This window comes from Microcaecilia unicolor, chromosome 2, assembly GCF_901765095.1.
Source record: "Microcaecilia unicolor chromosome 2, aMicUni1.1, whole genome shotgun sequence".
NCBI lineage: Eukaryota > Metazoa > Chordata > Amphibia > Gymnophiona > Siphonopidae > Microcaecilia > Microcaecilia unicolor.
Window position 1 is genome coordinate 227,746,401 of NC_044032.1, and position 22,351 is coordinate 227,768,751.

The 22,351-nt window shown below is 45.7% G+C and overlaps 1 protein-coding gene across 2 annotated transcripts in view; it reads right to left on the reverse strand.

Annotated features, from left to right (window-relative positions):
* The window catches only part of ECPAS (Ecm29 proteasome adaptor and scaffold), a 318,939-nt gene that overhangs the window by 12,663 nt on the left and 283,925 nt on the right, over positions 1–22,351 (reverse strand). For both annotated transcript variants that reach the window (XM_030193760.1, XM_030193758.1), the window contains exons 42-46: positions 18,687–18,898; positions 14,368–14,411; positions 14,062–14,254; positions 2,495–2,639; positions 1,449–1,554 (exon numbers count right to left, since the gene is read on the reverse strand). In XM_030193760.1, the coding sequence (XP_030049620.1) occupies positions 1,449–1,554; positions 2,495–2,639; positions 14,062–14,254; positions 14,368–14,411; positions 18,687–18,898 (700 nt within the window). The remainder of the gene's footprint in view (positions 1–1,448; positions 1,555–2,494; positions 2,640–14,061; positions 14,255–14,367; positions 14,412–18,686; positions 18,899–22,351) is intronic.

The following is a 22,351-nucleotide window of genomic DNA, read 5'->3' on the forward strand; positions in this document are numbered from 1 at the left end:
TTTCTGCGTGGTGTGCGAGTCGCTTCAATGTATACAGAACGTGCAATGATTATAAGTATGGACAAGCAATTTGACCTGTTTGGTTTGTGATGGTCCAATAATACTTATGAGCACATTCAACACTGTGGGATTATTATATTTTTTGTTATCTTAGGGGAAATCAGTTCCCAAAAATGTAGATATAATTCTATAGTAAAATAATCCATATATGATTTGGGGGGGGGGGGGGGGGCATAAGGATTTAATCACTTAGGGCCCTGTTTACTAAGGCACACTAGTGTTTTTAGCGTGCGCTAAACACTACAGACACCCATATATTCCTATGGGTGTTTCTAGTGTTCAGAGCACACTAATTTTAGTGCTCGCCAAAAATGCTAGCACACCTCTAGCACGGTTTTGAAAACGGGGCCCATAACTGATTTCTACCTCTAGTTTCTCTCTCTGCCAAGGAGAAAGTAGGGAGTGTTTCACCTTGTTGAAAAAAAGGAGTAACTGCTTCCCAACAAAGAAGGATTTCTGTTGCGTAAGAATGGAGTAAAAGTCTTGAAACTGCTCCACAATTTCTTGGTTGTTATCTTTTGTATGTCATTATTTTTTCTTAGTTTTCTGCCTTTCAAAACATCTGTGTTATATGTCCTTCCGATAGAGACCTAACATGCCCACTCTTGCAGACTTCATTAACATACATATGCCTGCGGAACGCTAGAAGTGATGGAATGGATAGTTATTCTGGAATTTTACCAAAAAGAAAAAAAAAAGCGTTGGCCTCAGATGAGGGATGCAATCAAGGCCAATGTGAATGTGACCAATGAACAAAAGCAGCAGATATACCGAGTAAAGGTGAGGAGAAATTTGTTGAAAAGATCAACAAGCATGAATACCTGCCACAGATACCAACATAGAGGTGGACGATGTTTGTAGTTTTTTTTTTTTACTTTATTTTTTATTTATGCAATTTACATATTACTATATACGTTTGTAAAGAAGCATTTAGACTTTTGAATAATTTATATATTCCTATATTTTCTTTAATTGTTTTTTTTTTAATTGAAGAGTACTGTGTTTGTCTATTAATTTTATTGTGAATGTTATGTTGTAAGCTACTCAGAATTGTAGTGGGATACACGATATTTTAAATAAATAAATTAAATAAACCTACTTTGATGCACACACAAATTTGCCATGCTTCTATGCAGATTTGATAAAATATGCAACTAAATTCAATCTTCCCCCCCCCCCCACCTTTAGAAATGCCTCTTACCAGATTAGCAAGACCTATGTACTTCGAGGGTGTATGCATATAAATCTGGGCACATATATCTCAGGCAATTTTAAAAGAGGCTGTTCCTGTGCATACAACAGTTTTATGTGCAGAAATGCCTTAAATCACCATCAGCACTATATTCTTTGATATAATAGAAATTAAAAAAAAAAAGTCAGAAAGTTACCCTTGAAAGTAGACATTCATGGATTGCAGCACTCCCAGCTGGACCTTCCACGTACTGAGTTTTAGTCTTTCAGACATTATTTTACATACTTCTAGTTGGTAACATCCTAAAAACAGCACAAATCTTTAGGTTTACCAATGTACAGTAGGTAGAAAAAATATATATTTTTAACATTTCTTTCCTTCAGCAGGAAAATTATCTTTCATGGTAATTGCTAAGGTGTCCATATTCAGCAGGACTTATCTGGGTAGGGGGTGACTGGTTTAAAGGGTCAGGAATTTGATATACCATCTTTCTGTGGTGCAACCAAAGCAGTGTTTCATACATATATGCAGGCACTTTCTGTGTCCCTAGTGGGCTCAAGATCTGTTAAAAGGGAAAGATTGTAAGCTCTATCGAGCAGGGACTGTCTCTGTCCAGTATCACTATAGAAATGATAAGTAGTAGTAAGCAGCCACCTACTAGGTACTATTTTGTATAGAAACACAGGCACCTATGCATTTTTCTTAAATATTAGTGTAACAAACAGGAATTGTGACTAAATTACAGGTGTGGACAGTTACACCTGCTCTCAAGTTGGCATAGATGTTCACACCTAGATTATTCAAGCATATGCATAGATTAGACTATTCCGTAATTTATGCATATGCTTATGAATTCCACCCATGCTCTACCCAGACTTTGTCACTGTAGACATCTGCTGGCAACGTGGGCATCATCATGTCAGGGCGTGTACTTTTACACTGGTCAGTATTTTATAAGAGGCCACATATGCACAAAAATGACTTAAAATTACATCCATAATGTTATTGACAAACTGCTACAAAGGAAAGGCACAATCCAATCAAATAGCATTCTAAACTGTTAACTTTCCAACTGCTCCAAAATGTTCCATTCTAAGGCATAAGATTTAATTTACAGTAAATCTGAAAAAAAAAATTTTCACAGTATATAAATTTCCTTCTTCCTCCTGCCCATTAATGCTTAACACAACCAATAAAACCAATATATTGAAACACAACTATTTTAATCCAAACTGAACTTACGTTGTGTCTCATGATTCCTTGGCCAAGCCTTGCCTAAAGACTCAAATGCACAGAGTAGGGATTCCATCTGCAGTTCCTTTCCATTTTCGTTTTCATCCTCTTCTTCGTCCTTTGGGGTCTGAACCCCAGCACTTTCAGGTGAACTCTGTGGGGAGGGAGAAAGACAAAGATTCAATGTTCAGCTAGATTCTCCTATCTGTCCTCTAGACAGGACCTATACCATCAAATGAGGATTACTTAATTTAGTCTTAGACCAACAATACATACACAAAGTCAAACATGTTTTTTTTTTTTTCAAGAAAAGGGGATTTTTTTTCCAGTTACAAAACTGTTAAAAGGTAGCTTCCAAACCAAAATGGCCTCCAAACATGTTCGTTTTATGTCCTGAAATTAACTGGGTCTTCAATTTCTGATATTTTGGCTGCCCATCCTACTTTGATTCCTATTAGATCCTTCTTCAACAATGTTCTGTCATTCATGATAGGATGGAAGATGAGTTCATGGACAATTGGGATTTTCTTCCTCAAAAGTATATTCAATTGCCCTCATCCAGCTTTGCACCACACTGACCTTCATCTGGATGAGGGATAAGACCCACAGATCCCTTCCAAAGCTTCTAAACATGTATCTTTTTGTCTTCTGGCAGATATTATTTGAAGACAAGCATTCTGTCCCTTTCCAGAAGTTATAAGTACTCCTTTCACACTGCTTCCAGCCCCTGCAACTTGGAATCCGACCAGAGTCTCCCAAACAGCAGCATGCAGTGCTACAGCTAGACCTCCCTCTTTTTTTCGGCGCGCTTCCTTAAATAAAAAAAGTACCACTCTTCTCCCCAAACCTTGAAAGTAATGTTACAAAAGCCTATGTGTGTTCATAGATCCTGCCACTTTCAGTGAAGCCTGGAGAGGGGAAGGTCACTGTGCTGCCCGTCAGCACAGAATGGTTTATTCTCTGAATTGTCTGCCATTACTGGATGGAGAAAGGAAAAATGGTAACAGAGCAAAAGTGGTGGAAATCTGTCCATTATGCTCAAGTGTGCCCTTTTTTAAACTTACATTATATTACCCAGTACTTATATTCTGCCTACAACAATTTCTAGTTTGAAGTGGATTACATATTATAAAAGTACCAGCAATAAAGTCTGGGGAGTACAACCAATAATATTTGTATTAAACCAGCATTATTATTTATTGCATTTGTATCCCACATTCCCCCACCTATTTGCAGGCTCAATGTGGCTTACATAGATTTGTTAACATTGTCATTTCAGGATATCAGATACAGATACAGTTAGACTAAGACTGAATCATCGATGTTCATTAATGTAGGAGACTTAGAGGAGCATTTTCGATATGACATCTAAATCCCAGTACTGAACAGAACCAATTTCAAAACAGAAAAACGTCCCAAATTTTATGTTGAAAATAGTCATTTGCTAGATGTTTTTGTGCTCAGTGCCCCCTTCTATTGTATGGTGAGCCCACCAAAACCCACTGTACCCAAAAGTACATCACTACATGTCTGCCCAACATGATAAACTCATATGTGCTACTTTATGTGCATACCTGACTTTGATTTGTATCTGCCATTTTCAGGGCACAGACCGTAGAAGTCTGCCCAGCACTAGCCCCACCTCCCACCACCAGCTCTGCCACCCAATCTCCGCTAAGCTTCTGAGGATCCATTCCTTCTGAACAGGATTCCTTTATGTTTATCCCACGCATTTTTAAATTCCGTTACCGTTTTCCTCTCCACCACCTCCAGCGGGAGGGCATTCCAAGTATCCACCACTCTCTCCATGAAAAAATACTTCCTGACATTTTTCTTGAGTCTGCCCCCCTTCAATCTCATTTCATGTCCTCTAGTTCTACCGCCTTCCCATCTACGGAAAAGGTTCATTTGCAGATTAATACCTTTCAAATATTTGAATGTCAACCATGGAATACTACTACACATTTTGGAATACTTTGGAATTGGAGGCAACGTTGTTAATTGGTTTACAGGATTCCTAACAACAAGATCATACCAAGTCATAACTAAAGGGGCGACTTCAGCCCCATGGACACCCGAATGTGGCGTTCCCCAAGGATCTCCCCTTTCACCAACCCTCTTTAACCTAATGATGATACCTCTAGCTAAACTTCTAGACAATCAAAATCTAAATCCATACATATACGCAGACGACGTCACGATCTACATCCCGTTCAAACGTGATATAAAGGAAATCATCAACGAGATCAACCAAAGCTTTCAAATCATGCACTCCTGGGCGGATGCATTTCAGCTAAAACTCAATGCAGAAAAAACACAATGTCTTATACTCACCTCACAACATAATACAATTAAATTCTCCACCATAACCACCCCAAACTTCTCCCTTCCCGTCTCAAACATGCTGAAAATTCTTGGAGTTACCATTGATCGAAACCTCACACTTGAAAACCACGTGAAGAACACTACTAAGAAAATGTTCCACTCCATGTGGAAACTCAAAAGAGTAAAACCTTACTTCCCAAGGGCCATTTTTCGAAACCTGGTACAATCAATGGTACTAAGTCACCTGGACTACTGCAATGCACTTTACGCTGGCTGTAAAGAACAGATCATCAAGAAACTTCAAACTGCCCAAAATACCGCAGCCAGACTTATATTTGGAAAAACAAAATACGAAAGTGCAAAACCCCTAAGAAAGAAATTACACTGGCTCCCACTAAAAGAACGTATTGCGTTCAAGATCTGCACGATTGTTCATAAAATCATTTATGGAGACGCCCCGTCATACATGCTTGACCTCGTGGACCTCCCACCCAGAAATGCTAAAAGATCTGCCCACACTTTTCTTAATTTACACTTCCCCAGCTGCAAAGGACTAAAATATAGACTAACACATGCGTCCAGCTTTTCCTACATGAGCACACAGCTGTGGAATGCATTACCAACTCACTTGAAAACAATTAACGAAATAACTAATTTTCGCAAATCGCTGAAAACCTCTCTCTTCAACAAAGCCTATCACTAGAATCCATAACTAACCACAAAAATACCACTCCTCCCTTATTCCGACTGTCTTCTTTCCATAATTGCTTGACTAGATCGACTTGTTAGCCTTGATATCTTTGTAACACCAATTGTATTTCTTGTTCCCTGAAATGGTGATGCCATAACAGGTCTTTGTAAGCCACATTGAGCCTGCAAACAGGTGGGAAAATGTGGGATACAAGTGCAATAAATAAATAAATAAATAAATATCACCCCTATTTCTCCTTTCCTCCAGGGTATACATGTTCAGGTCAGCAAGTCTCTCCTCATATGTCTTGTAACGCAAATCCCATATCATTTTTGTAGCTTTTCTTTGCACCGCTTCAATTCTTTTTACATCCTTAGCAAGTATTGCCATACTGGGAAAGACAAAAGGTCCATCAAGCCCAGCATTCTGTTTCCAATAGTGGCCAATCCAGGTCACAAATGCCTGGCAAGAGCCCAAAAAAAGTACAAAACATTTTATACTGCTTATCCCAGAAATAGTGGATTTTCCCCTAGTCCATTTAATAATGGTCTATGGACTTTTCCTTTAGGAAGCCGTCCAAACCTTTTTTAAACTCCACTAAGCCAACCACCTTTACCACATTCTCTGGCAACGAATTCCAGAGTTTAATTACATGTTGAGTGAAGAAAGATTTTCTCCGATTCGTTTTAAATTTACTACATTGTAGCTTCATCGAATGCCCCCTAGTCCCAGTATTTTTGGAAAGCGTAAACAAGACACATCTACTCGTTCAGCTCCACGCATTATTTTATACACCTTTATTGTATCTCCCCTCAGCTGCCTTTTCTCCAAGCTAAAGAGCCCTAGCTGCTTTAGCCTTTCCTCATAGGGAAGTCGTCCCATCCCCTTTATCATTTTCGACGCTTCTCTGCACCTTTTGTAATTCCACTATATCTTTTTTGAGATGCGGCGACCAGAATTGAACACAATATTCAAGGTGCGGTCACACCATGGAGCGATGCAAAGGCATTATAACATCCTCATTTTTGTTTTCCATTCCTTTTCTAATAATACCTAACATTCTATTTGCTTTCTTAGCCGCAGCAGCACACTGAGCAGAAGGTTCAACGTATCATCAACGACAACGCCTCGATCCCTTTCTTGGTCCGTGACTCCTAACGTGGAACCTTGCATGACGTAGCTATAATTCTCCGAGGACAAGCAGGCTGCTTGTTCTCACGACTGGGTGACGTCCGCGGCAGCCCCGACCAACCGGAAAAGGCTTCGCGGGACGGTCGGCACGCAGGGCACGCCCACCGCGCATCCGCGGCCGTCTTCCCGCCCGTGCGCGACCGCTCCCGCCAGTTCCTTTTTTTCCGCGTCTGGAGAGAGTCGTGCTTTGCCGCTCTCTCTGCTTTCAGCCGCCGGAAAGTCGATCGCGCTTACGCGGATCGTTGTTTTTTCTATTTAATTTTTTGTTACCGCCGGTTTCCCTTTTCTTTTTCAAAAAAAAAAAAATAAAAAACCTGAGCGTGTGGAGCACGCGCTCCCCTTTTTCCCTCGTTTCCAGCGGGGACGCCGCGTTGCGGCCTAGTGGCCGCACGGTCGTTTTCTTTTTCGAGGTGTGATTTTCGCCACCATTGACGACTTTGACTTCGCCGACGCGATTTTTCCGTCGATGTCCTCGAAGGTCCCGAGTGGATTTAAAAAGTGTGGTCGCTGCGGCCGGCCGATCTCGCAGACCGACACCCACGCTTGGTGCCTCCAGTGCCTCGGGCCGGAGCACAATATCAAGTCGTGTTCCCTGTGTCTCGGTCTCCGGAAACGGACTCAAGATGCGAGGCAAGTTCTGCGGGACCGTCTTTTTGGAACTTGCGCCGGCCCCTCGACGGCATCGGTATCGACGCCCGGTCCTTCGGTACCGGTATCGATGCCCGAGACATCGGCACCGATGGCATCGACCCCAGGAGAACAGGTCCCGTCGGCCCACCGGTCCGCCGGCGAGGGTGGAGGTGAGCGGCCGCATGGGCAGTCGGCCCCGGTCACTCCCTCAGCCCGTGGTCCACGGGACCGAACCCTGTCTGACCCGGCTCCTCGAGACCGAGGGGGATCGTCCTCCTCCTCCTCCATACCTCCCGGCGCCGGTGACGCGCATCGAAAGAAGGACAAGAAGCGTCGTCACCGGTCGCCCTCGGTGCATCCGGACATCGGAGAGGAGGCGACGCCGAAGCATCATCGCCGAGAGGAGAGGTCCCCGTCGGTTGTGGAGGTACCGACGCGTCAGGGTTCCGGCACCTCGGTGCCGTCTCCTGGCCCCCATCAGCTTCTGGCACCGACACCCCTACCGGCCCCACCGCCTTTCCCGGCAGCGGGCCTGGACGAGTGCCTCAGAGCCATCCTTCCGGGGATCCTGGAAGGGCTGATGCGCCAGGCTGTGCCGGCGCCGGGGGTGCTTGCGCCCTCGGCGCCGATGTCTGTGGCGCCGGCGAGCTCTAGCCCGGCGCCGGGGCCGTCGACACCGCCGCCGCTTGCGGCGCCGGTCTCGACCGCCACGCAGGTGGAGTCCCCGTCGACGTCGATGGAGGGAGCTCCGTCCCCGCCGACGCGGGAGTCCACCGCTCGACGACACCGAGACCTCGGTGCCTCGACGTCGAGCCGGGCCCGGTTCAGGACTCAGCTACATGAGCTTATGTCCGATACCGAGGATGAGGCCTCGTGGGGGGAAGAGGAGGACCCTAGATATTTCTCCTCAGAGGAGTCTACGGGCCTTCCCTCGGACCCCACGCCTTCACCGGAGAGGAAGCTCTCACCTCCTGAGAGTCTCTCCTTTGCCTCCTTTGTGCGAGATATGTCTATTAGCATTCCCTTTCCCGTGGTCTCTGTGGAAGAGCCGAGGGCCGAGATGCTCGAGGTCCTCGACTATCCATCACCACCTAGAGAGTCCTCCACGGTGCCGCTGCACAATGTCCTCAAGGAGACACTGCTTCGGAACTGGGTGCGACCGTTAACTAACCCCACCATTCCCAAGAAAGCAGAGTCTCAGTACAGGATCCACTCGGACCCAGAGTTAATGCGGCCCCAATTGCCCCATGACTCGGCGGTCGTGGATTCTGCTCTCAAGAGGGCACGGAGTTCGAGGGATACCGCCTCGGCGCCCCCGGGGCGGGAGTCTCGCACTCTGGACTCGTTGGGAGGAAGGCCTACCAATCCTCCATGCTCGTGACCCGCATCCAGTCATACCTGCTCTATATGAGCATCCACATGCGGACTAATGTGCAACAACTGGCGGACCTGGTCGATAAGCTCCCGCCGGAGCAGTCCAGGCCTTATCAGGAGGTGGTCAGGCAGCTGAAGGCGTGCAGAAAGTTCCTGTCCAGGGGTATCTATGACACCTGTGACGTGGCATCTCATGCTGCGGCCCAAGGTATAGTGATGCGCAGGCTCTCATGGCTGCGTGCCTCTGACCTGGACAACCGCACCCAGCAGAGACTGGCCGACGTCCCTTGCCGGGGGGATAACATTTTTGGTGAGAAGGTCGAGCAGATGGTGGACCAACTGCATCAGCGGGAAACCGCTCTCGACAAGCTCTCCCACCGGGCGCCTTCAGCATCCACCTCAGCAGGTGGACGTTTTCCCGGGCCCGGCAGGCTGCACCCTATTCTTTTGCAAAGCGTAGGTACAACCAGCCGGCCCGAAGGCCTCGTCAGGCACAGGGACAGCCCCAGCGCGCTCGTTCCCGTCAACAGCGTGCGCCTAAGCAGCCCCCTGCGCCTCCACAGCAAAAGCCAGGGACGGGCTTTTGACTGGATCCACGGGAACATAGCCACCCTCAAAGTGTCCGTACCGGACGATCTGCCGGTCGGGGGGAGGTTAAAATTTTTTCACCAAAGGTGGCCTCTCATAACCTCCGACCAGTGGGTTCTCCAAATAGTGCGGTGCGGATACGCCCTGAATTTGGCCTCCCTGCCTCCAAATTGTCCTCCGGGAGCTCAATCCTTCAGCTCCCATCACAAGCAGGTACTTGCAGAGGAACTCTCCGCCCTTCTCAGCGCCAATGCGGTCGAGCCCGTACCACCCGGGCAGGAATTCTATTCCAGGTACTTCCTTGTGGAAAAGAAAACAGGGGGGATGCGTCCCATCCTAGACCTGAGAGGCCTGAACAAATTCCTGGTCAAAGAAAAGTTCAGGATGCTTTCCTTGGGCACCCTTCTGCCAATGATTCAGAAAAACGATTGGCTATGTTCCCTGGATTTAAAGGATGCATATACTCACATCCCGATACTGCCAGCTCACAGACAGTATCTCAGATTCCGCCTGGGCGCACGGCACTTTCAGTATTGTGTGCTGCCCTTGGGCTCGCCTCCGCCCCACGAGTGTTTACAAAGTGCCTCGTGGTGGTGGCGGCGTACCTACGCAGGCTGGGAGTGCACGTGTTCCCATATCTCGACGATTGGCTGGTCAAGAACACCTCGGAGGCAGGAGCCCTCCGGTCCATGCAGTGCACTATTCAACTCCTGGAGCTGTTGGGGTTTGTGATAAATTACCCAAAGTCCCATCTCCAGCCAACCCAGTCTCTGGAATTCATAGGAGCTCTGCTGAATACCCAGACGGCTCAGGCCTTCCTTCCCGAAGCGAGGGCCAACAACCTCCTGTCCCTCGCTTCGCAGACCAGAGCGTCTCAGCAGGTCACAGCTCGGCAGATGTTGAGACTTCTGGGTCATATGGCCTCCACAGTTCATGTGACTCCCATGGCTCGTCTTCACATGAGATCTGCTCAATGGACCCTAGCTTCCCAGTGGTTCCAAGCCACCGGGAATCTAGAAGATGTCATCCGCCTCTCCACCAGTTGCCGCACTTCACTGCTCTGGTGGACCATCCGGACCAATTTGACCCTGGGACGTCCATTCCAAATTCCGCAGCCCACGAAGGTGCTGACGACGGATGCATCTCGCCTGGGTTGGGGAGCTCATGTCGATGGGCTTCACACCCAGGGTCTGTGGTCCCTCCAGGAAAAGGATCTGCAGATCAACCTCCTGGAGCTCCGAGCGATCTGGAACGCGCTGAAGGCTTTCAGAGATCGGCTGTCCTGCCAAATTATCCAAATTCGGACAGACAATCAGGTTGCAATGTATTACGTCAACAAGCAGGGGGGCACCGGATCTCGCCCCCTGTGTCAGGAAGCCGTCGGGCTGTGGCGCTGGGCGTGCCAGTTTGGCATGCTCCTCCAAGCCACATACCTGGCAGGCGTAAACAACAGTCTGGCCGACAGACTGAGCAGAGTCATGCAACCGCACGAGTGGTCGCTCCATTCCAGAGTGGTACGCAAGATCTTCCGAGAGTGGGGCACCCCCTCGGTGGACCTTTTCGCCTCTCAGACCAACCACAAGCTGCCTCTGTTCTGTTCCAGACTTCAGACACACGGCAGGCTAGCGTCGGACGCCTTTCTCCTCCATTGGGGGACCGGCCTCCTGTATGCTTATCCTCCCATACCTTTGGTGGGGAAGACCTTACTGAAGCTCAAGCACGACCGCGGCACCATGATTCTGATAGCGCCCTTTTGGCCCCGTCAGATCTGGTTCCCTCTTCTTCTGGAGTTGTCCTCAGAAGAACCGTGGAGATTGGAGTGTTTTCCAACTCTCATTTCGCAGAACGATGGAGCGTTACTGCACCCCAACCTTCAGTCTCTGGCTCTCACGGCCTGGATGTTGAGGGCGTAGACTTCGCTGCGTTGGGTCTGTCGGAGGGTGTCTCCCGGGTCCTGCTTGCCTCCAGGAAGGATTCCACTAAAAAGAGTTACTTTTTCAAGTGGAGGAGGTTTGTCGTTTGGTGTGAGAGCAAGGCCCTAGAACCTCGTTCTTGCCCTGCACAGAACCTGCTTGAATACCTTCTACACTTATCAGAGTCTGGCCTCAAGACCAACTCAGTAAGGAATCACCTTAGTGCGATTAGTGCTTACCATTATCGTGTGGAAGGTAAAGCCATCTCTGGAGAGCCTTTAGTCGTTCGATTCATGAGAGGCTTGCTTTTGTCAAAGCCCCCTATCAAGCCTCCTACAGTGTCATGGGATCTCAACGTCGTCCTCACCCAGCTGATGAAACCTCCTTTTGAGCCACTGAATACCTGCCATCTGAAGTACTTGACCTGGAAGGTCATTTTCTTGGTGGCAGTTACTTCAGCTCGTAGGGTCAGTGAGCTTCAAGCCCTGGTAGCTCATGCTCCATATACCAAATTTCATCACAACAGAGTAGTGCTCCGCACCCACCCAAAGTTCCTGCCGAAGGTGGTGTCGGAGTTCCATCTTAACCAGTCAATTGTCTTGCCAACATTCTTCCCCAGGCCGCATACCCGCCCTGCTGAACGTCAGTTGCACACATTGGACTGCAAGAGAGCATTGGCCTTCTACTTGGAGCGGACACAGCCCCACAGACAGTCCGCCCAATTGTTTGTTTCTTTCGACCCTAACAGGCTAGGGGTCGCTGTCGGGAAACGCACCACCTCCAATTGGCTAGCAGATTGCATTTCCTTCACTTACGCCCAGACTGGGCTGGCTCTTGAGGGTCATGTCACGGCTCATAGTGTTCGAGCCATGGCAGCGTCGGTGGCCCACTTGAAGTCAGCCACTATTGAAGAGATTTGCAAGGCTGCGACGTGGTCATCTGTCCACACATTCACATCACATTACTGCCTCCAGCAGGATACCCGACGCGACAGTCGGTTCGGGCAGTCGGTGCTGCAGAATCTGTTTGGGGTGTAAATCCAACTCCACCCTCCAGGACCCGAATTTATTCTGGTCAGGCTGCACTCTTGACCTGGGTTCTTGTTTTGAGTGAGCCTGAGAGCTAGGGATACCCCAGTCGTGAGAACAAGCAGCCTGCTTGTCCTCGGAGAAAGTGAATGATACATACCTGTAGCAGGTGTTCTCCGAGGACAGCAGGCTGATTGTTCTCACCTACCCTCCCTCCTCCCCTTTGGAGTTGTGTGTTTCATCCTTCTTTTGCTAGTCATTCAACTGGCGGGAGCGGTCGCGCACGGGCGGGAAGACGGCCGCGCATGCGCGGTGGGCATGCCCTGCGTGCCGACCGTCCCGCGAAGCCTTTTCCGGTTGGTGGGGGGCTGCCGCGGACGTCACCCAGTCGTGAGAACAATCAGCCTGCTGTTCTCGGAGAACACCTGCTACAGGTATGTATCATTCACTTTCGGGTTCCTCTTTCCCACATGCATCACTTTGCATTTGCTCACATTAAACGTCATCTGCCATTTAGACACCCAGTCTCCCAGTCTCGTAAGGTACTCTTGTACTTTTTCACAATCCTCCCGCAATTTAACGACTTTGAATAACTTTGTGTCATCAGCAAATTTAATTACCTCACAGATGGGCACCCATTCGGACATTAGACACACTTTCCCCATTTGTCAGCACCAGATCCAGTGTCGCTCCCTCCCTTGTGGGTTCCATCACCATTTGCCTGAGCAGAGCACTTTTAAAGGAATCTATGATCTCTCTACTTCTTTTTGATTCCGCAGATTGAACTATTCAATCTGCATCCGGCAGGTTAAAATATCCCAGCAACAGAATCTCTTTTCTTTCCCAACTTTTGGATATCTATAACCAGATCTTTATCTAGTTCCTCCGATTGTGTCGGAGGTCTACAGACAATCCCCATGTGGACAGAGATTCCATCATCTCTTTTCAAGGTGATCCATATTGCTTCTTCCTTTCCCCAAGCCCCAAGAATGATGGACCAGTTTGATACAATCAAATTCACTTTGATACCACAATCCAATTCAACTAGAAAATAACTTTTCTCTTTTTAAATCTAAATATTCCCAAAAATTAAAGCAGTTTGCAAATTACACCAGTTGAAAGACTAAAGCTGCCTTTTTTTTTTAAACCTAGGACTGACAATGGAAAATAAACTTGGCAGAGCTATTCCACAGTATAGTAGCCAAAGTTAGAATACTACAGCAAGTTAGCATGGTGAAGAATAAGAAACAGTCTGAAAAGCTTATCCTATCTACTATCAGAGCTAGGCAGAAATAGAAATGTTTTGTTTGGTTTTTTTTTTTGTCTTTTTCTGGAGTCTGTGTTAGAAGACAGAGAAGTACACCACAATACAGATTCACGGGACAAATTAAGCAATAAAGTCTAGAGAATAGATATATAAGGTAGCTAAACCTGTAGCTAGAAAGTTGAGACATTAAGAATAAAATATCTTAAAAACGCTGAGCAGTATTATGGCTCAGGTCCACCACATGGAATGCTTCAAAGTAGTCCGTTTCCCTATGCACAGCCCAACCCCCTCCTGTTGTGCTGATGATTACCTCCCAGTGAGATGGCCAAATCTTCTAATCAAAAAGTCTCTCTCGAGTCATAGCTGACTACTATCGAACGTGTGATGCGTGCCCGAGAGTGGGTTAACTGCTTAGATCACTCCCCCCCCCCCCCCCCCCCGAGCACCCCTGATATCTTTACCCATCAAATACTTCCTTTTCCAAACACTGTATATGATTCTCAGTGCTTGACACTGCCTGATCAAAGACTCAAATTTGTAGCTTGGTGTTTACATTGATTTATAGTTACCTTCTTTATTAATGGTAGCAAAATATCTGCCATGTCCTGGAATCTATCTTCTCTCGTCACTTGCAGTACTTCTGCCGCACATTTCAGGGCTTTAATCTTGTACCGGAGGTTTTCCTTGCGGCATTCTTTCAGAACAGCCTGGACAATGTCATGTATGGTGGGCTGATCAGCCACCGGTTTCTGCAGTTGTTCACTATGATAGAAAACACATCAAAAGTGACCAGTCTTCACAACGCCAAATGATATTCATGCCTTTATACCCTGAAGCAGTTATTAAACATTGCAGCAACTGCTAAGTGAGATTACCTGCATGCTGAAACCACTGTGGCAATAGCTTTCAACAGTTCTTCCTAAAAAGATAAAGCAAGATCAGTAAATCAAAAAGGGGCATCTTTAAATGAAAACAAAAACATTTACAAGTAGCAACAGAGGCAGATGGGCTTGAATTATTTAAAAATTTGAAATCCATTGATTCATGCCGATTTGGATGTTTGCAATCCAAAAACAATCTGCACTTTGAAGAACGCAGTAAATGTGAACTATGACTTGATTTTATGGCCTTTGTTCCCCGGCCAGCAAAAAGCTATCTGTATCTGGGGGGGGGGGGGGGGGGAGAAACGGGACACAGGGTTCCCAAGGTCTGGATGGAATCCTCCTGCAATGACCAGAGAATATGCAGCTGGGAAGACAATTCCTTTTGACCTGACACATCTTGGTTTTACCAGGCTAGCTCAACACCGCTCCTGTGGAGAACACTGACATTAAAGGGTAGTCCAAGTTGGGTAGTCTGCAAATGGCCATGTTCGATGTGGATGGTATCCACTCCCCAGCAAAGCGTACAAATAATTTTAGTTACTGTAAAAGAATGAAAGTCGTTATCTTACTGACGCAGGAAACCCACCTTATAAATATGGAGCATCTGAAATAGTGTAGCCATTGGGATGGTGAGCTGCCATACTCATCCTTTAATGGAAGGCAGAGAGGGGTAGCTATTTTTAGTCATAAAAAACACCATTTGGAGCTGCATAAGCTCATACATGACCCAGAAGGCAGGTTTGCCATATGGGTGGGCGAACTTGCAGTGACTAGGGTTGCCCTCTGTTCAGTCTATGCTCCAAATGCATACTTTCAGATTTTTTTTTCCTGTCAATTGTCTATGTTGGCTCCTCTGGGAGGTTATCAATTAGTTGGGGGGGCGTATTTCAATATAACTAACCCCTTGATAGACTGCTGCCCCCCTAAATCTAGGAAACCAGAATTAGATGGCAAAGAGTTTAATTTTCTTGTGAATGAATTGGGATTCTTAGACACTCACAGAATACTTCACTCTGAGGTGTGTGACTACACCTTTTTCTCCCATGTAAATTGAACTCAAACAGATGGATTATTTGCTCCTGGCCCCCTCCTTTTGGGGACTACAGCTTCTGGCACTGAGGATGGGGCTGTATTTGATCACTGCTTGGTTTGGGCAAATCTAAGATTGCATCAATGGAAGCAGGGATCTATATGGCGGATGAAACCTATGAAACCAACAAAAAGAAGGTCCAGGTCTCCCGCAAAAAAACACATAAAACAACAAAGAAAGCGGGAGAAAAACCAAAATAGACCAGATAGAAACCACAGAAACCACAAAGAGTAAGAGCACCAAAGAAGTTTATTAAGACCCTACACGGTCCGTGTTTCGGCCAACCGGCCTTCTTCAGCTGACGTTCGATTTTAGACAGCACCAGCGTTTATGCCTTGCACTCCATAAGAATTCTGGAGGCACATCTGTATACGTCAATTTGAAGACCCCTGAAGAAGGCCAGTTGGCCAAAACACGGACCATGTAGGGTCTTAATAAACTTCTTTGGTGCTCTTACTCTTTGTGGTTTCTATCTGGTCTATTTTGGTTTTTCTCCCGCTTTCTTTGTTGTTTTATGGATGAAACCTATGTACTTAGACCCAGAGTTCAAAACCTTTTTAAATAAAGCATGGGAACAATATTTACTGGATAACATTGAAGATGCTGCCTCAATCACTTATTGGGAGGCAGGTAAGACAGTGATGAAGGGAAAGAAACTGGCCTATGCAGTGCATGTGCATAAGGAGAAGGATAGACTTTTGTTGATTGTTATGGAACAGGGGCAGATAGTCCGAGAATGCCGTGTTTTGACAAGGGATGAAGTACTGAGGCAGGAATATAATTCTATAAGGAAGCAGATAAATGATGTTTTGAATGAAAGGGCTGCTCAGGATAATCATTTGTATAAATACAACTTGCACAAATGGGTAATAAAGTGTGGAAATTGCTTTCAACATTAGTCAGAGAGCAGCAAAGTAAGTGATAACCCATATAAAAAATGGTGCAGGCCACTGGGTAACAGCACAGCAGGCAGTTCAGGCAGCATTCATAGACTTTTATAAGTCCCTTTATGACAGAGGATGTAGTGATAGCATACAATAGAATACTTTTTTCCACGGCTTAGACCTCCCACAGTTGACCCATGACCAGAGAGCGGGTATTAATGCCCCAATTGCTGAATACTGCAAGCTATAAAGCACCTCAAATTGGCTAAGGCTCCAGGGCCTGACGGACTGGGGTCTGAATTTTACAAAATACTGAGGGGAAAAATTGCAGCCCCCTTTAATATTATGCGTCAGCATATATGTGAAATGGGCATGGTGGGCAAGAAGTTGACTCATGTACATATTGTGGTACTACCCAAACTGAGATGAGATAAAGAACTTTTGGGCTCCTATCGACCGATCTTGATTTTGCTAATATAATGGCTAGATGCCTAGGAATGGTACTCCCCAATTTAGTGCATGCAGGTCAATCCGGTTTTATGCTGGGCAGTTACACCTCCAGCAACATACTAAGAGCCCTCGCTGCCTTGCAGGCCAGGGGACATCAGCCTGGGGTTGCGATTATCCCAAGCCTTGACACAGCGAAAGCATTTGATTAATCTTTTGGGATTATCCCTTCTGGGTCCTTCCCCAATTTGGTATCATGGGGGAATTTTTAGGTGGAGTCAAGGCCCTTTATAGCAATCCAACTGCCCAAATTTTGATAAATGGGGCACTGACCTCTGGGTTTCTCTTGGAACGGGGGTACTCGTCAGGGATGTCTGCTCTTGCCCATGCCATTTGTCCTTTCGTTGGAACCTCTAGCCTCAAAGATCAGACAGTCCAGGGACATTAAGGGAATCATGGCAGGCTCCATGGACTACAAGATTCTTATTTGAGGATGACATGCTTATTTTTTTGGACCACCCTAGAGACATCCCTAGGCTGGTTTCCCTCATACGACAATTTAACACGATATATCTCCTTTTCTGGTTTAAAGATCGATTTTGAGAAATCTTTAGCAGTGTCCCTTAATTGTAAATGCCATCAGCTGTCTACATTTGGAGTGGTCATCAGACACTCTAAAGTATCTAGAGGTCTACTACAGTCGAAAATCAGAAACGAGCTAAATGATACTATTATCATCTTAGCTGACCAACTTAGATCTTCAAATATTTCTTCCCCAGATTCACCTGCAGATAAGGTTTGGTCTTCCTTCTCTCTACCAACTCTTGATTCAGTTAAATTCTCTCTCTCCAAATACTCATCATCGTATTGCTTGTTAGATGCGTGATCTATTTATTGAAGTCAGCACCTGACCTGTTCGTTAGCTATCTTATGTCTAACCTTTCTTTTATGTTGTCTCAAGGCTTATTACTTAAAGACAAAGGCAAAATAATTCTCACGACCATTCCTAAGAACCCCAAGTCTAGCATGAGTGAAGTATCCAATTACAGACCGGTGGCCCCCATACCACTGTTAGTAAAGGTGATGGAAGGTCTGGGTGTCCAGTCAATTCATGGAATACCTTCTGACTCATATCTCATATATCATAATATCTTATATAGTTCTCAATCAGGGATTAGACTTCCATATAGTACAGAGAAAATTCTTATCACCTTGATAACCAATTTCAGGATGGACCTTAGTCGAGGCAAGAAAATTTTTACAATTTGATATGGCCAGTGCTTTTGACAAGGTTGACCATAATATTTTACTGAGTCTGATGGATCAGTTTTATTTGTGGTGAAGTCCTGCAATGCTTCAATGGTTTCTTAAAGTGAAAACAATATCAAGTAACAATATATCAAGAATGGCTCCTGGCTGGTTAAATAGCACTTAACTGGCTATCCACAAGTATTCAGTATCCTCCTGGTCAACATAAAATAACTGGCTATCTGCAAATATTCAGTGCATCATCGGCTAACTTTGGCAAACAAATTGGGCCGCCAAAATAGCAGGCCTATATTTGGCCACTATAAACTTAACTGGCCAGTGCTGAACATTGGCTTGGCCGGTTAAGTTTAGGCCAAAAATAAACCAGATATTCAATGCTGGTCACCGGAAACGGCCTGGCATTGCATATCTGGTCTTACCGCTGACTGTGGAATTTAGCCAGGCTGCCTCCTGCGGTCTGAATATCGGCCCCTCTGAGCACAAAAATGACTAGCAAATGGTTATTTTCAAAACAAAAAAATTGGATGTTTTTCTGGTTTGAAAATGGCCACATTCGTTATGAATTTTTGGATGTTTTTTTGCAAACAAAACGGACACTGGTATGTAGTTCAAAATTTTACCTTGCCTGTCCATGTCCTTCCAGGTAGTCCTTCAAGCAAAGCACTGAGCACCATACCCAGATGTGGTGGCACCAGAGACCCAGTTTGCTGTTTAGCAATAGATGCCATGGCTGACGCTCCTTGGGCTTTCATCTTCCAAGACTGCGACTGCAAAGCCTTTTGGGTAATGGCTATCAACTCCTGCATGTATAGTCTGATGCCGCCAAAACTTCCTGCATACATCAAAACACAGGGAAATTTAGCATTTATTATCCCACTTCTCACTGCTCAATATACCTAGACAACTGCGAAACTCTTGAAGACTGGAGGGAAGACATCTTTGAAACTAACCATTTACACCACTCCTTGTTTAGCAACAGGGCCCATTATAGACATCCTTTTAATAAGCTACGTTATGGGCTAACATGCATCTAATGCAGCAAAAAATGGAGTAATGCAGGATACGCTCAGATGTTCTGCAAACTGTGTGGTAAAAAATTTTCCTAATTTTTTTTTTCTTTTGAGAAAGCATGTCAGGGGTTGAGAGTGGGCTTTCCTGCACTAACCAGTTAGCCCATCTACATTACCACATGCTAACTGGTTAACACATGGATACTGCATGAGCCCTTACCGCTTACAAAATGGGTGGCAGTAAGTGCTCACAAGGTAATTTAAAAGAAATGGCCATGTACTAATGGCAATATTAGCACATGGCCATTAATGCAAAAAAGTAGAAAAAAAAAACATTTTTACAGCTGCTGTAAAAATGGCCTTAGCATGCAGCAAAGACTTGTGTAAAGCTCAATAACAGAACCCCATAAGGACAATTTGAGATTGAAGCACCCAAGCTTTGAAGGTTTTAATGGACAAATGACTGAGTTTTCTGTATCATAGGGATATAGTCTGAGCCATAAAGCCAGTCAAACAAACACAATTTTAAGAAAGCAGCTAATGAGTGATTTTCTTCCTTTTTGAGACTTTACAAGTCTAAATGATTCCTAGATAAAGGCAAACCTTTACCTCTTACAGAAGGAAAATGAACTGAATAATTTAGATGTAACCAACTATCTCAGCCACAGGTCAACAGCAGTATCATAAAAGGATCTTGCTAAACAAGGTTTAGGACAGCAGTTTTAGTTGGAGATTTATTAGGCATGTACATAGCTGGGTGGTTGGTGAGCATGAGGATCATTTGATGACTTGATTTTAGACAGAGCTGGGAAGTTGCTGGCTATCTAGGTACATGTGGGTACCAATGGCATAGGAAAGTGTGGGTGGAAGTTCTGGAAGCAAAATTTAGACAGATCCAGAATCTTCAGGAAGCATTCTCTGAAACACTTCCTATTCAGTGCACAGGACCCAAAAGGTAGGCATAGCTCTGAAGTTTCAATGGGGTGGATAAGAAAATGGAGTAGGAAAGAGGGATTTAGATTTGTTAGAAACTGGGCAACTTCTGGGGGAAGTGGGAGGCTATTCTAAAAAGATGAATTCTGCCTTAACTAGGGGCAAAGTTGCTGGTGTAGACACTTAAGGAGTAGATAGAGAAGCTTTTAAACTTGGGTCTTGGAAAGAATCATCAAAATAGGAAAATTAGGGCATTCTGTTGCATTAAAGGCAAAAGTCAGTCTTTAAATTAAAGATAACTAAAAAGGTAGTCAATACAAACAAAAACCACAATCTGAAATGTCTGTATTCAAAAGCTAGTAGCTTAAAATTAAGATGGCAGAGTTAGAGTATCTAGGGGTAGATATAATTTGCATTTCAGAGCCCTGGTGGAAAGAGGATAACTAACGGAACACTGATGCCAGGGTGCAAATTGTATGGCAATAATGAGGATCAAACTGGAGGAGGGGTGATGCTATACGTTAAAGATGGCACTAAGTCAACAGCGTAAATATTCTTCAGGAAACAGATTGCACATCTTTACAGATAGAAATTCCATTGCGTGATAAAAAAAGAGAATAGTGTTGGTAGTATACCACTTTTTGCCTAGCCAGAATGTACACACATATAATGAAATATCAACAGAAATATGGAAAGCCAACAAATCTGGCCACTCTAAAATAATGGGTGATTTCAATTACCAATAAAAAAAGGTAGAAAGGAGGCAGAACTATTTCAAAACCATGTCAAAAACAAAACATTCTGCTTAAAGCAGACAGCTGACCGAGTAAATTACACACTGGCTAAAACAGTAACCAAAAATGGGAAGAAAAAAAGATCTTCAGCATTCACATTCCCACAGTTTAAAGGGAAACCAATTAAACATTTGCAACCATAGGACAAAAAAAAACAAACAATTCATCCAAAATGGTGTAAAACTCAGCCAACTGGCACAAAAACAGATTAAACGAGTGTCTATTCCTTAGTCCCACAATATTCTTTAAATTCAAATTCCAATCCACTCAAACATCCTTTCCAATGAGAAAATCTGAAGTACAGTCACTTATCTCATCACAATAGGAAAATCCTGACAAGGAATCCTTGTTTTCCTGAGAAAGCTAAGTTACTTACCTGTAGCAGATGTTCTCCAAGGGCAGCAGGCATACTTACTTGTGGGTGATGTTATCCATGGAGCCTTGTGTGGACACTGCCAAGTGCAGTCACCTTAAAGGCAGTGGCCCAGCAAGTTTGGGCTCTGGCCCATCCAGCAGTGCTGCACCTTTAACATACCTGGTATGGAGGGGGATTAGGCTGGGCTCCCACGGTCCTGCATCTCCCTCCCTTGTGTCGCTCTCGCGTGAACGGGTTCCCCGGCAGTGGCATCGATTCCCACACGCTGCCTGCTGGTGCCACTAAGCCGGAAGTCTCCTTTCTGCCACGTCCCGGCTCCCTCTGTCATAACTTCCTGATCTGACTAGGGGCGGGACACGGCAGAGAGGCTTCCAGCTTAGCGGCACCAGAAGGCAGTGTGTGAGAATCGCTGCCACTGCCGGAGACCTGTTCACTCAAAAGTGACGCTTGAGGGAGGGAGATGCAGGACTACGGGAGCCAATGCTGCTGCCAGGAACCAGATCATAAAAAGGTGTGATGTGGGGTAGGGAATGAGAGATGCTGCGGATGGGCAGATAGGGACAGGGGAGGGGGTGTCACAGAGAGAGAATCAGGGGAGGGGATAATTAGTTGGACATAAGGGTGGAGGGGAAGGTAAGATGCTGCATGGAGGATGAGAGAGGGAGAAATGCTGCTTGGCCATGGATGGTGTGAGGGGTGAGAAAGGGAGAAACATTTGACATAGGGTTGGAGGGGAGGGAGACAGGCTGCATGGAGGTTGAGGGGGAGAAATGTTGGACATAAGGGTGAGAGGGGAGGGAGAGATGCTGCATGGGGGATGAGAGAGGGAGAAATGCTGCTTGGCTATATAGGGTGTGAGGGGTGACAGGGAGAAACGCTGGACATAGGGTTGGAGGGGAGGGGAGGGAGGGAGGGAGAGAGAGAGAGGCTGCATTGGGGGTGAGAGGAAGAAATGTTAGACATAAGGGACAGAGGGAAGGGAGAGATGCTGCAAGGAGGGTGAGAGGGATGAGAGAGGAAAAATTGTTGGACTTAAGGGTGGAGTTGAAGGATGATGCATGGAAGGTGAGAAGGACGAGAGAGGGATAAATGGACATAGGGGTGGAGGGGTGAGCAAGAGGCTGCACAGAAAGAGAGGGATAATTGTTGCATGGAGGGTGAGAGAGGGAGAA